The sequence below is a fragment of the Anomaloglossus baeobatrachus genome, chromosome 8, assembly GCF_048569485.1.
Source record: "Anomaloglossus baeobatrachus isolate aAnoBae1 chromosome 8, aAnoBae1.hap1, whole genome shotgun sequence".
Classification (NCBI taxonomy): Eukaryota; Metazoa; Chordata; class Amphibia; order Anura; family Aromobatidae; genus Anomaloglossus; species Anomaloglossus baeobatrachus.
In genome coordinates, this window is record NC_134360.1 from 87,026,039 (window position 1) to 87,039,143 (window position 13,105).

At 46.4% G+C, this 13,105-nt stretch overlaps 1 protein-coding gene across 1 annotated transcript in view; it reads right to left on the reverse strand.

Annotated features, from left to right (window-relative positions):
* Positions 1–4,662: 4,662 nt before the first annotated feature.
* Positions 4,663–13,105, reverse strand: part of NDUFV1 (NADH:ubiquinone oxidoreductase core subunit V1) — a 34,783-nt gene continuing 26,340 nt past the window's right edge. Inside the window, exons 6-11 of the mRNA XM_075321876.1 lie at positions 7,829–8,018; positions 7,360–7,572; positions 7,051–7,217; positions 6,882–6,963; positions 5,767–5,912; positions 4,663–4,850 (exon numbers count right to left, since the gene is read on the reverse strand). Coding sequence (XP_075177991.1) covers positions 4,767–4,850; positions 5,767–5,912; positions 6,882–6,963; positions 7,051–7,217; positions 7,360–7,572; positions 7,829–8,018 — 882 coding nt within the window. The 3' untranslated portion in view covers positions 4,663–4,766. The remainder of the gene's footprint in view (positions 4,851–5,766; positions 5,913–6,881; positions 6,964–7,050; positions 7,218–7,359; positions 7,573–7,828; positions 8,019–13,105) is intronic.

The window sequence follows — 13,105 nt, forward strand, 5'->3', positions numbered from 1 at the left end:
CTAGTCGGGTTCAACTATTTTTAATTCTTGCACCCTCGATATCCTCAACGTCCTGTGTGCCATCGGAGGCATTGAATGTCCCCTCTTCTCCAGAAGTCAAGGATTGTAGGGAGGTGGATCTAGACTGGGAGGCAGCGGTATGTCTGGTTCTTGGGCGCTCTCTAGTCTGCTTGTGACTCCTCTTGTACACATGGTTAGTTGAGTAATCAAGAGAATCTCTCTAAAATTTTCTCAGTTTGTAATCCTGACCTCCTTTTCCCACTGTCCCACTCTATGTCCTCTCTCCCTCTGTACTTGCAGACAGACATCGTCACAGTGCCAGTCTTAGCTCATATCAGATGTCTGGAAGACCTGTCAGCAAATCCCAATCCAGAAGATGTTAGTAGCACCATTATACAATCTGATTTGTAAATTTTGAGGTGACCTAGCAATCATGCTAATGTTCAGTGTGATGTGGCAACTGTGTACATACTCCACTGGTATGGTAACATGGAGATTAAGGCTAGGTTCGCACACTGCGTCTTTTTGACGCTGCGTTTTTGGCCGCTAAAAACGCACAAAAACGCACCTGCGTCGAAAAAACGCATCAAAAAACGCATGCGTTTTTGCCGCGATTTGGTGCGTTTTTGGCTGCGTTTTGCTGCGTTTTTGATCTCTGCGTTTTGCTGCGTTTTTCCAATGCATTGCATGGGGGGAAAACGCAGAAAAACGCAGGAAAGAACTGACATGTCCATTTTTTTTTTAACTCAAAAACGCAGGTAAAAAAAACAGATGTGTGCGGACAGCAAAAATGAAAACTCATAGACTTTGCTGGGGAAGCAAAGTCCTGCAGTTTTGAGGCCAAAAACGCACCCGAAAAACGCGCAAAAACGCCGCGAAAAACGCACTGTGCGCACATAGCCTTACATGTGGAGGAGACATGAGGAATCTAGTGAGTTGAACGAGTAGTTCACTCTAATAACATAGAGCAGAGGTGGGCCACAAGAGACACCGTGACTGGTGGGGAGTGCTGAACCAGTAGACTGAAATCAATGTGCTGAATATTAACATTATTATTTCATATTCATATTAATTGTATTAATATTGAGCAGAATTAAAGGGCTATTCCTATCTTCAAGATCCTATCCCAATACGTAGTAGGTGTAATAATAATTTTATTAGCAAATACCTCCAATTAGAAGTGTTATATAGTTCTCCATATATTATAGCCATGTCTCTTACCTGATGTGCAGGGCATTGCAGTAGCCTAGGTATCCATGGTTACAACCACATGCAACTAACTCACTATTAGAGATAAATGAACCTGAGATTCGGTTTTTGAACCGAACACAAAATTTAAAAATCAAGGTTAGGGGTTTGCATGCTTTACGTGCGAACAAAACGTGTGCGAGCAGCGCTGTGCTCAGGTACACTCCGTGCTCAGCTCTGTGCGAGCCGCTCGCAGTGTTTGAACAGTTCACACTGGAGTAATAACAACGTGCTTGGATGTAGTGTGCAACAACAAAAAAATAAAAACAAAGTTTGAAAAAGCCCACCCACCCTCTCCCGGACGTGATCTGCTTGTGGCTGGCTGTATGTGGGCGGAGACTCAAACTGCCAATCAGTGACTGGATCCAGGGTTCGGGTCAAGCTTGAGCTGTGGAGCTAAGCTCATTTGCTGCTGGAGAACCGAACCATGACGGATCCGCTCACCTCTACTCACTATGAGTGAACGTAACCATGCATACCTAAGCTGCAAAGCCCTGCACATGAGGTAAGAGACATGGCTATATCAGGAGAACTATACTACATTTCTAATTGGAGATATTTGCTAATATAATTACACTTACTACATATTGAGATAGGATCTTGGAGATGGGAATACCCTTTATGTATGCGGACACCCCCTTAGACACCGTATAAGCCCACAAGTAGCCCCATATATACAGTGTGAGCCGCCACAGTCCCCTATACAGCATGAGCCCCCATATAGCCTCATATTCAGTATGAACCTTCACATAATCCCCTATATAGCGTGAGCCCCCTCATAACCCTCCTATATACAGTATAAGCCTCCCTTTATTCTGTCACACACACAGGGGGGGGAAAAAACACAACACATACGTTCTTCACTACTGTTCCCCCAGTGATCTACACCGGTGTTAGGTGTACTGACTCCACACAGCAGATGCGATGAAGTGACTTCATCACGTCAGCTGTCTTTAGTCACACAGGGCGATTGGTGTAAGAAGCAGCCGTCTGCTCCGTCCTTCACCAATGTATTCACCGCTATGGCAATCTGAGGATGTAGGTTGCGATGATATCAGTCCTGGTCATTAACTGTTTTTGGAGACTAGTGACAGCTTTAGGACTGGAGCCCCTCATCTCTATCTGGGATTCTGCATTTAAATGTTGTTTCATTTCCTTTGATTCTGAAGCAGTTAATGTCAGTCTTTCTACTAGCAGCTCTCCTGCAGTGAAGGTCAGCTGCAGCTGCTCTGTAGCCACACACCCTTGGGTTTAAATAGCTAGGTTTCCCAGCAAGCCTTGCTGATTATCCAAAGTCATTTGTATGCTGGCCACCTTTGTGAAGGAGCTGCTGAGGATTCGTCCTGAAGTTTGATTTTCTCCATTTTTGGTTGTTACTCCAGTTTGTCTCACCCACCCTCTTGTTGTATTAGTGCAGCGGTGGGCCTAGTGAGCTTTTCCGCCCCACTCCTGACGATAGTAGGGTTTTAGGTATTCCTGCTCGGCGACAGGTGGGAAGCCTGTAACGTTGTAGATTATGCCAAAGTGGGCGCATGAGGCTAGGACTAGAAAAACACAAGTCTAGAATAAAGAGCATAGAGATCAGCAAAATACTTTGCAACTGATCTTTGGGTCTGGCTTAACCTAGGTCCACACTGCATCTGTGCCCACTGCCAGGTGCATACGCTCAGGAGGTATGTGCCAGTCAGTGGGCACAGTCAGGAAGGATGCCAAGGGGCCCATTGTAGAGAAACATGCTGCATGGTATAAGGAAATGGATTGGCACTACTAGATGAAGCAAGCTTAAGAGTATATAGGAGTTACATGTTCATATATCTTATCCTATCTAAATTCGGAGTCAGCTCTATTGCAGCCAAACGTGGTGCTCAACCAGTTCAAGAAAATTGCAAATAGCAAAAAAATAGAAGAAACTGGGACTTTCACCCCATGGCTAAACAATTTACCCAGGCTCCCTGAATAAAGCTCTTGACAGCACAAAAAATGTTGTTCTTTCCTTCTGCTTTTGTATCATCGATCCAGTAATTAATAAAGAATTTTAACCTTAGTGTGAGTGCCACAATTTTTCTTCTTTTTTTTGCAAGGTTATTTTTTGCAGTGGACCATTGTTTGTATGGACCATACATGGACCAATGGACCATACATTGTAAAGTGTAGTCTGATGTGCTCTCCTATACAGTGAAAAGATATGCAGAACAATCTTTTGGCTTCTGACTGATGAATGGTCGCCTATGATGACGTTACAGTATACATCAGGAAAAGCTCTCTGTTTATGTAGTAGGCTAGGTGAACAGACATAGTGTACACAAAGCCTTAACTCTACCCTGAAGAAGAATTTCACCAACATTGTATTCTTCACCCAAGATCGTTCTATTCATGATCTTCTGTTTGGCTCTTCGGTGGCATCACGCCGCATACTTTCACTTGCGTGTACAAGCTCCATTCGTGGTTACATGTTCCACCAGCGTGGGTGCTATACTCATACTCTACCAGTCTTCCAGCTCCCAGGATACAATGTATGGGGGCTTACAGCAACTATGACAGACTCTGCCTTTTCCCTGCTGTTCCCGTCCTTATATCTGTAACGCCTGCCTGGATCCACAGACTCAGATGGGCTGTAATGGGGAGGCTAGAGGGAAGCCACTCACCAAGCAGGACCCCCAGAATCCTGAAACCCTTTAACCCCTATACAGGGATTTGGAATTACACAGGGCCCTGGTGATCACTACCTGTGGAAGGCTGCAGTACGATGAGAGTAGTAGTCAGGCAGGGTCAAACCAGGAATTGCGGAACAGGGACAGAATCGGCAGGCAATGACGTAGTCAGCAAACATAGCAGAGGTCAAATCCGGATCTGGCAGCGAGGTACAAAAACAGTAGGCAGAAGGGTAGTCAGAAAACACGCAGAAGTCAGCACACAGGAATAACCAAACAGAATAGGACGTAACAGGAGCCAGGAAAATCAGAACTATCTCTGGCAGTGGTCATGTGACAGGAGGGGGAATAAGAAGGGTGTGGTGTCTTCCCATTGGCTGTAGCTGAACGCTGGCAACTTCAGCTGGAAGACACATGCCACCCACAGTCAGCCAGCGGTACTGCAGATCCCAAGATAACCCAGCCCAGTGGATGATCGGAGCCTGCGCCCACCGGTGCTGCTGGCATCGACTCCTCTCCCATCACCAGCCACGGCAGGAACACGGCGTCGCCTGCTGATTGGAGCAGAAGTCGCTGGAGCAGACTCCGGCGGTGACGTAACAATATCATAGTGTCCCAAGTGCCTCTCAAATTCAGTGACAGTCTTTCAAAAAATAAAAAATCTTAATGCTGTTAAGTAAAAAAACAGATAAAATAAAGTTGTTTTTTTACATCGTTTGACCTCCTTTCTATGGAATTTAAAGAAACTTTCAGACAACAGACATCGGCTTATAGTTCTTGTTTATTAGCACACATACAGCGGGTAATGAGGCTTATTCCACTTATAAATAAAACGTTCTTTTTTGGGGCTGAGAGTCTTGCACCCTCTCAGCTGCTGACTTGCTGTCTCTTCGCTACATTAAACTGTTTCATACGTTCCTCCAACTCTGGCCTGAAATGGCGGATCAAGCCCTGCAAGAGATAAGTCACTGGTTATAGTGGTAATCAGGGTATGTGAGGAGTGCCCTGGGAAGTGACCAGCTCTGCTTGCACTGTATATACCAGTCACATCCCCACGGTTTGGAGGCCCGAATACAGTTATATCAGGACTAGTACTTGTAACAAACTCACCACCATTTGGGTTATGTTCACACTGAAAATCAGCAGACTACAGTAGCTGCAAAACTCGTCACTATACCAAAGAATCTTCCCATATAGAGATGCTAATGTCTTGGGTTTATATTAGATAGAGTTAAAGGGGTACAAGTCTGCAGTACTCTATGTGACTGAAGACTTGTGAATCCAGGCAGTGAAATCTCGGGTGCCGAGAACTGGCGGGCGTGTAACTGTAAGTATAAGATTTGCATACACATGCCAACTAGACATGCACAGCCTTGCTCAAAGCAAGAGAATTGAGTGAAGCCGAATATAAATAGTTGGACTGTGGTCAGAAGTATGCCAATCCACTTACTTGTGGTCACATGGCCACCCACACTCAGCACCGGAGAATCCTCCCAATGAGCGTAGAGACCTGTACCCAAAGGCCGGACAACCCCTTTAAATAGGGAAGTTAAATATCTGCAACAAGTATGTGTAAATCTGAAGCACAACCTGCACCCTTGTTTGGTGTAGCACATCAATATAAATATACTATTTTGGGACATGTATATGGCCCATTGTATTAAAAAAATTGTTACATAGTCAAAATGTGTATTTCAACAATAATAACTGCTGTGTTTTGTTTTTTTTTCTAACATCTCACAGTTTTTGGGGATCTGAGCAAAGCTCAGTGCATCGACTGCACATTAAATGGGGAGCATGTCTGGTAATGGCCTAATCCCTATGTCTGTAGAGGATTAGTTACAGACCTTAGCACAAGACATTTTACCTGCACAGGCCAAGCCGCTCCATCTCCCAATGCACAAATAGTGTGGCCCTCGATCTGCTTGCTGATTTCCCACAACATGTCGATCTCATCAGAGCGGGCATTTCCTTGACACATTCGCCATATTACTTTGTTCATCCAATCGACACCTAGCGGCAATTTACAAGAAAATGTGCAAATAATCAAATGCCTTTCTAGGAATGGACAAAAAAATTTCAACAACTCTCAGCAATGGAGGTCTCATTATCGCCAAGGTTAAACGAGTATATTTCTGTCCTTAAACGAGCGCTGTATGAGTATATACCAGTTAAATGGAGATCATCCATAGCCTGTTCATGCGGGCCGCAGCCTGTATGAGGATAGAACTCTCTCTTGGTCCCTGTACAGCACACAGGTCGTCGGCAGCACATACTTGTTTATGTGTAGTGATGTGCTCTCGACAACGATGATTTATTAGTCTGCATGAACAATCCAATCCGCTGACAAACTAGCAAAGTGTAGTCAGACATAAAGCATCCAGAACCCTACAGATCACTATTTTCTAATTACACTTTAGTGTGTAACCTTTTTTTTCTCCCTGCACCCATGTCATGTTTATTCTGCAGGGCACGCTGTTGTGACTGCAGGTATATCAAGTACAGACTGTCTAGATAATTCTTAATAACAACCAGGGGGTGCTTATAACCGCCCCTGTTATTTGGGGTGTGATTTCACATTGTTTCTTCCCTCTGGGTGCAGCAGTCACTACTGACCACGGCACCTAAGACTGGCAAGATCGTTTTTCTCTCTGAATCTGACCCCTGCTCCAAGAGGCAGCTATCCGTCTGCACGCTATGCAGATAGCCGTGCTGTTTCCATGTCCGCTAAGTACAAAGCAGCTTAAACTGAACCTTATCTATAAGAAGAAAAGGTCTCAATATGATAGTTATGCTATTGGACATAACTGAATCACTATACAGCCCACCAACCAACATTTCAAACAGGGGGTGGCCTGAAAAGTAAGCCATCCGGAGTAACATGATCTGGAAACGATTGGGCTTCTCCTGCACAACTACTCATCTGCAAGTGTCACAATGGCCTTTCCATATGCAGAGCAGTAAGGGGGACGGGACGCTTACCTTCCCTGCAGGGGGTGCACTGACCACAACTTTCATGTTTATAGAATTCTATAAGACGTGCAATAGCTCGAACAATGTCTGTCTGCAATAAAAGAAGTCAAAGGTGAAATCCAGAGGTCCATACATTGTGTGAGCATATCCAGCATTCAGCAGCTTCTTAGACACTCACTGATTTATCCATTACGATCAGAGCTGCTGTGCCGAGACCAGTCTGTGCTTGTATCAGAGCATCAAAATCCATGAGAACATTGTCACACACTGACCGGGGGATGAGAGGTGTGGAGGAACCACCTGGGATTACAGCAAGCAAGTTGTCCCAGCCACCGGTCACACCACCTACAGGAATCGGTCACATAAAAATTAGCAAATTTAGTAGCATCGAGCACTTATTCAATAAGCAAGTCCGTTATTTCCAAAGCTATATCTATAAGGTACAAATACACCACAGGACATGAATCCGTCCTTTCATCACAAGTACCTGCATGTCTTTCTATAAGCTCTTTTAAAGGGATGGACATCTCCTCCTCCACGGTGCACGGATTGTTCACGTGTCCAGAGATGTTGAACAGTTTAGTTCCTGAATTTCTTTCCCGACCAAAACCAGCAAACCATGCTCCACCCCGGCGGCAAATAGTGGGGGCCACGGACACGGTCTCTACATTGGCAACTGTTGTCGGGCAGCCAAAAACACCTTCAAGAAAGCAGATCATTTCACTATTAAACCAAACCTTGCCTGGTATGACCCTTCCGTAAATGCTCCTAGTTGTGTAGAACAAATGTCAAAGCATTTAAAACTGCCCAAAATGATCCTATCCCCTAAGGTCAGGGAGCACAGTAGAAGTCCCCTGCCATGGTGAGGCAGAGCTGTATGGGGGCTGGTACCATCAATCCTATAGTCCGCTAATTATGAAAGAAGAGAAGACTGCATCCCCAATACAGCGTCCTACCAACATCTGCAGGGAATGGCGGCTTGAGGCGAGGTTTTCCTTGTTTTCCTTCCATACTTTCAATCAAAGCTGTCTCCTCTCCACAAATATAGGCACCGGCTCCTCTCACCACAAACACATCGAAGTCATAGCCTGAGCCACAGGCATTGCGTCCAATAAGACCAGCAGCGTACGCTTCCCGGATAGCCACCTGCAAATTCAAGAATTAAAGAAGTCTTGTATTATTATTCATGCCATTAACTCCTGTGCACTATACATATAAAATGCAGAAAAAATAACAAGAAATGTAAGCAGCCAGATGAGACGCTCTTAACTCTTTCTTCTGGACTTGTTAATATTATGCTGGTCATAAACATTACATTGTATTTAGGCCTGAAGCATTTGTCAGCTATGCACTGGATTAGTAACAAATGCCTAGATGAATGGGGGGGTCTCAGCACAGGGACCACCACTGATAACCAGAACCTAAGATCTGATTCACCCAGTGGAAAGACCACAGCTGCAGAGGGCTAGCATACAGCTCCCTGTTCTGACTATCTGTGGGGGTCCCTGTGATTAGACCACCCCCATCCCTACTGATCTAGGCATTCCCTACTTATCCAAGTCATAGGTGATAAATGCTTCTGGGAGAAATACATTTTAATCACCTATCCCCTGGTAAGTGACAAATGCCTCGCTCAGTAGGGTCTAATCCCAGGGACCCCCTGCAGATCCTCAGAACTGGTAACCATATGCTAGACACAGATGGAGTGAAAGTCTCCAGTTCTGGCAATCAGTGGGGTTCCTCATCAATCCAGCACTTATCACCAATCCAATAGACATGTGATAAATACTCCTGCCCCTTATAGCCAAAGGTAACTGAGTGTATGGCTATGTGCGCACAGTGTTTTTTTTTCGCGGCGTTTTTTGCGCGTTTTTCGGGTGCGTTTTTGGCCTCAAAACTGCATGACTTTGCTTCCCCAGCAAAGTCTATGAGTTTTCATTTTTGCTGTCCGCAAACATGTTTTTTTTACCTGCGTTTTTGAGTTAAAAAAAAAAAAAAAAAATGGACATGTCAGTTCTTTCCTGCGTTTTTCCCCCATGCAATGCATTGGAAAAACGCAGCAAAACGCAGAGATCAAAAATGCAGCAAAACGCAGCCAAAAATGCACCAAATCGCGGCAAAAACGCATGCATTTTTTGATGCGTTTTTTCGACGCAGGTGCGTTTTTAGCGGCCAAAAACGCACAAAAACGCAGCGTCAAAAAGACACAGTGTGCGAACCTAGCCTATGTTAGACATTACTGTAAACCCACATAACACATGTGTGGACTGATGGACGGATTGCAATGTGAAGATCATAGGCACGCTGCTACCTCTTAGGCTACATGCGCATGCTGCTTCTTTTTCGTGTTCACAATCTGCAGCCAAAACTGCACCTTGTCAGAGAGAGCCTGGAAATGTCACAAAAAATGTAGGTGCTTTTTTGCTGCTTTTTTGGCTGCAGTTTTGTCAACAATTGTTTCATGTATTTTTCAGTTCAAACAAGCCCATAAAGCTTGTTGAATTGAAAAAAAAAAAAAAAATAAAATTAGAAATAAATAATTAAAAAAAAACTGGCGTGCGGTCCCCCCCCAATTTTAATGCCAGCCAGATAAAGCCATACGGCTGAAGGCTGGTATTCTCAGGATAGGAAGCTCCACGTTATGGGGAGCCCCCCAGCCTAACAATATCAGTCAGCAGCCGCCCAGAATTGCCACATACATTAGATGTGACAGTTCTGGGACTGTAGCCGGCTCTTCCCGATTTGCCCTGGTGCGTTGGCAAATCGGGGTAATAAGGAGTTATTGGCAGCCCATAGCTGCCAATAAGTCCTAGATTAATCATGTCAGGCGTCTCCCCGAGATACCTTCCTTGATTAATCTGTAAGTTACAGTAAACACACACACCCGAAAAATCCTTTATTAGAAATAAAAAACACTAACAAATTCCCTCATTACCAATTTATTAACCCCGACAAAGCCCTCCATGTCCGGCGTAATCCAGGATGGTCCAACGTCGCTTCCAGCTCTGCTGAATGGAGGTGACCGGAGAAGCAGCAGACACATGAATCCAGCGGTGGCCACGAGTAACCTCAGTGACATCTCAGCTGATTGCGCTACTGCGTGGAGCTGACAGGAGTGTGGAGGACGGGACTATCAGCGGTGGCAGCGAGAGGGGTCCATCATCTGCCCTGTGCGTGCACGCTGGAGATAGCGGTACTTCGGGGAACACGTGGAGGACGGGACTATCAGCGGCGGCAGCGAGAGGGGGATGGACATTGGCAGCTGAAAACATTGATTTTTCCCTCTCCCTGCTGCAGCCGCCGCTGATAGTCCTGTCCTCCACATCATCTCCCCTGTGAAAAAGGAGCCAGCACGATCTGAAATTGGCATGCATCATATAAAAGAAGGGAATTTTGTTTACTTACCGTAAATTCCTTTTCTTCTAGCTCCTATTGGGAGACCCAGACAATTGGGTGTATAGCTTCTGCCTCCGGAGGCCACACAAAGTATTACACTTTAAAAAGTGTAACCCCTCCCCTCTGCATATACACCCTCCCATGGATCACGGGCTCCTCAGTTTTGGTGCAAAAGCAGGAAGGAGAAGACTTATGAATTGGTCTAGGGTAAATTCAATCCGAAGGATGTTCGGAGAACTGAACCATGAACCAAAAGAACAATTCAACATGAACAACATGTGTACACAAAAGAACAAACAGCCCGAAGGGAACAGGGGCGGGTGCTGGGTCTCCCAATAGGAGCTAGAAGAAAAGGAATTTACGGTAAGTAAACAAAATTCCCTTCTTCTTTGTCGCTCCATTGGGAGACCCAGACAATTGGGACGTCCAAAAGCAGTCCCTGGGTGGGTAAAAGAATACCTCAATAAAAAGAGCCGAAACGGCCCTCCTCTTACAGGTGGGCAACCGCCGCCTGAAGGACTCGCCTACCTAGACTGGCGTCTGCCGAAGCATAGGTATGCACTTGATAGTGTTTCGTGAAAATGTGCAGACTAGACCACGTCGCTGCCTGACACACCTGCTGAGCCGTAGCCCGATGCCGCAATGCCCAGGACGCACCCACGGCTCTGGTAGAATGGGCTTTCAGCCCTGAAGGAAGCGGAAGCCCAGAAGAGCGGTAGGCTTCGAGAATCGGTTCCTTGATCCACCGAGCCAAGGTTGACTTGGAAGCCTGCGAACCCTTACGCTGGCCAGCGACAAGGACAAAGAGCGCATCTGAACGACGCAGGGGCGCCGTGCGAGACACGTAGAACCGGAGTGCTCTCACCAGATCTAATGAGTGCAAATCCTTTTCACATTGGTGAATTGGATTAGGGCAAAATGAAGGTAAGGAGATATCCTGATTGAGATGAAAAGGAGATACCACCTTAGGGAGAAATTCCAGAACCGGACGCAGAACCACCTTATCCTGGTGAAACACCAGGAAGGGGGCTTTGCATGATAGCGCTGCAAGCTCAGACACTCTCCGGAGTGATGTAACTGCCACTAGAAAGGCCACCTTTTGCGAAAGACGTGATAAAGAGACATCCCGCAGCGGCTCGAAAGGTGGTTTCTGAAGAGCCGTTAGCACCCTGTTAAGATCCCAGGGTTCCAGCGGACGCTTGTAAGGTGGGACTATGTGGCAAACTCCCAGCAGGAACGCGCGGACCTGCGGAAGCCTGGCTAGACGCTTTTGAAAAAATACGGAGAGCGCCGATACTTGGCCCTTGAGAGAGCCGAGTGACAAACCCTTGACATTCCGGATTGGAGGAATGAAAGAAAAGTGGGTAAGGCAAACGGCCATGGAGAGAAACCGTTATCAGACCACCAGGATAAGAAGATTTGCCAAGACCTGTAATAGATTTTGGCGGACGTTGGCTTCCTGGCCTGTCTCATGGTGGCAATGACATCCTGAGATAACCCTGAAGACGCTAGGAGCCAGGACTCAATGGCCACACAGTCAGGTTGAGGGCCACAGAATTCAGATGGAAAAAAGAGAATTTTGTTTACTTACCGTAAATTCTTTTTCTTGTAGTTCCGACATGGGAGACCCAAACCATGGGTGTATAGCTAGCGCCTCCGGAGGACACACAAAGTACTACACTCAAACGTGTAGCTCCTCCCTCCGGGTTATATACACTCCCTGGATGACAATCTATCCAGTTCAGTGCAAAAGCTGAAGGAGGACATCCACCCATAAGTAGAGATAGAGTAAAACTCGGCAAAACCAGAACTCTGTCTACTAACAACAGCCGGTGAAACACACGGAACAAAAAACTGCCAACAGGCAACAGGGAGGGTGCTGGGTCTCCCATGTCGGAACTACAAGAAAAAGAATTTACGGTAAGTAAACAAAATTCTCTTTTTCTTTATCGTTCCTTCCATGGGAGACCCAAACCATGGGACGTTCCAAAGCAGTCCATGGGTGGGAAATAAACCAAACTGAGAAGTAGGCAAAACCTAACTTCACAAATGGGTGACAGCCGCCTGAAGGATGCGTCTGCCCAAGCTCGCATCTGCCGAAGCATGAGCATGCACTTGGTAGTGCTTCGAAAAAGTGTGCAGACTGGACCAAGTGGCAGCCTGACACACCTGCTGAGCCGTAGCCTGGTGTCTGAAAGCCCAGGAGGCACCGACAGCTCTGGTCGAGTGCGCCTTAATCCCCGGCGGGGGAGGCACCTGAGAACACTGGTAGGCATCGGCGATAGCCGACCTAACCCAACGAGCTAGGGTCGGTTTAGAAGCAGAGAGACCCTTGCGCTGACCCGTGGTTAGCACAAAAAGTGAGCTGCACCGCCGAAAAACGGCGGTGCGTGACACATAGATTCGGAGCGCCCGCACCAAATCCAAGGTGTGCAACGCCTTCTCAAAGCGATGCACAGGGGCCGGACAAAGAGAGGGCCATGAAATGTCCTGGTTAAGGTGGAAGGAAGACACCACCTTAGGGAGAAAGTCCGGAGTCGGACGAAGAACCACCTGGTCTTGGTGAAACACCAAAAAGGGGGACTCCGAAGAAAGCGCAGCCAAATCAGAAACTCTCCTGAGAGAAGTTATGGCTACTAGAAAGACAACTTTCTGTGAAAGTCTAGACAAAGGAACCTCCCTGAGAGGCTCAAAAGGGGGTTTCTGTAAGGCCGTGAGGACCAGATTAAGGTCCCAGGGATCCAAGGGCCGCCGGTAAGGCTAAGTTCACACATCCTGTGTTTTGCATCAGTCACAATCCGTCGCCTTGGGGAATTACGGTATCCTTCAAAATATTT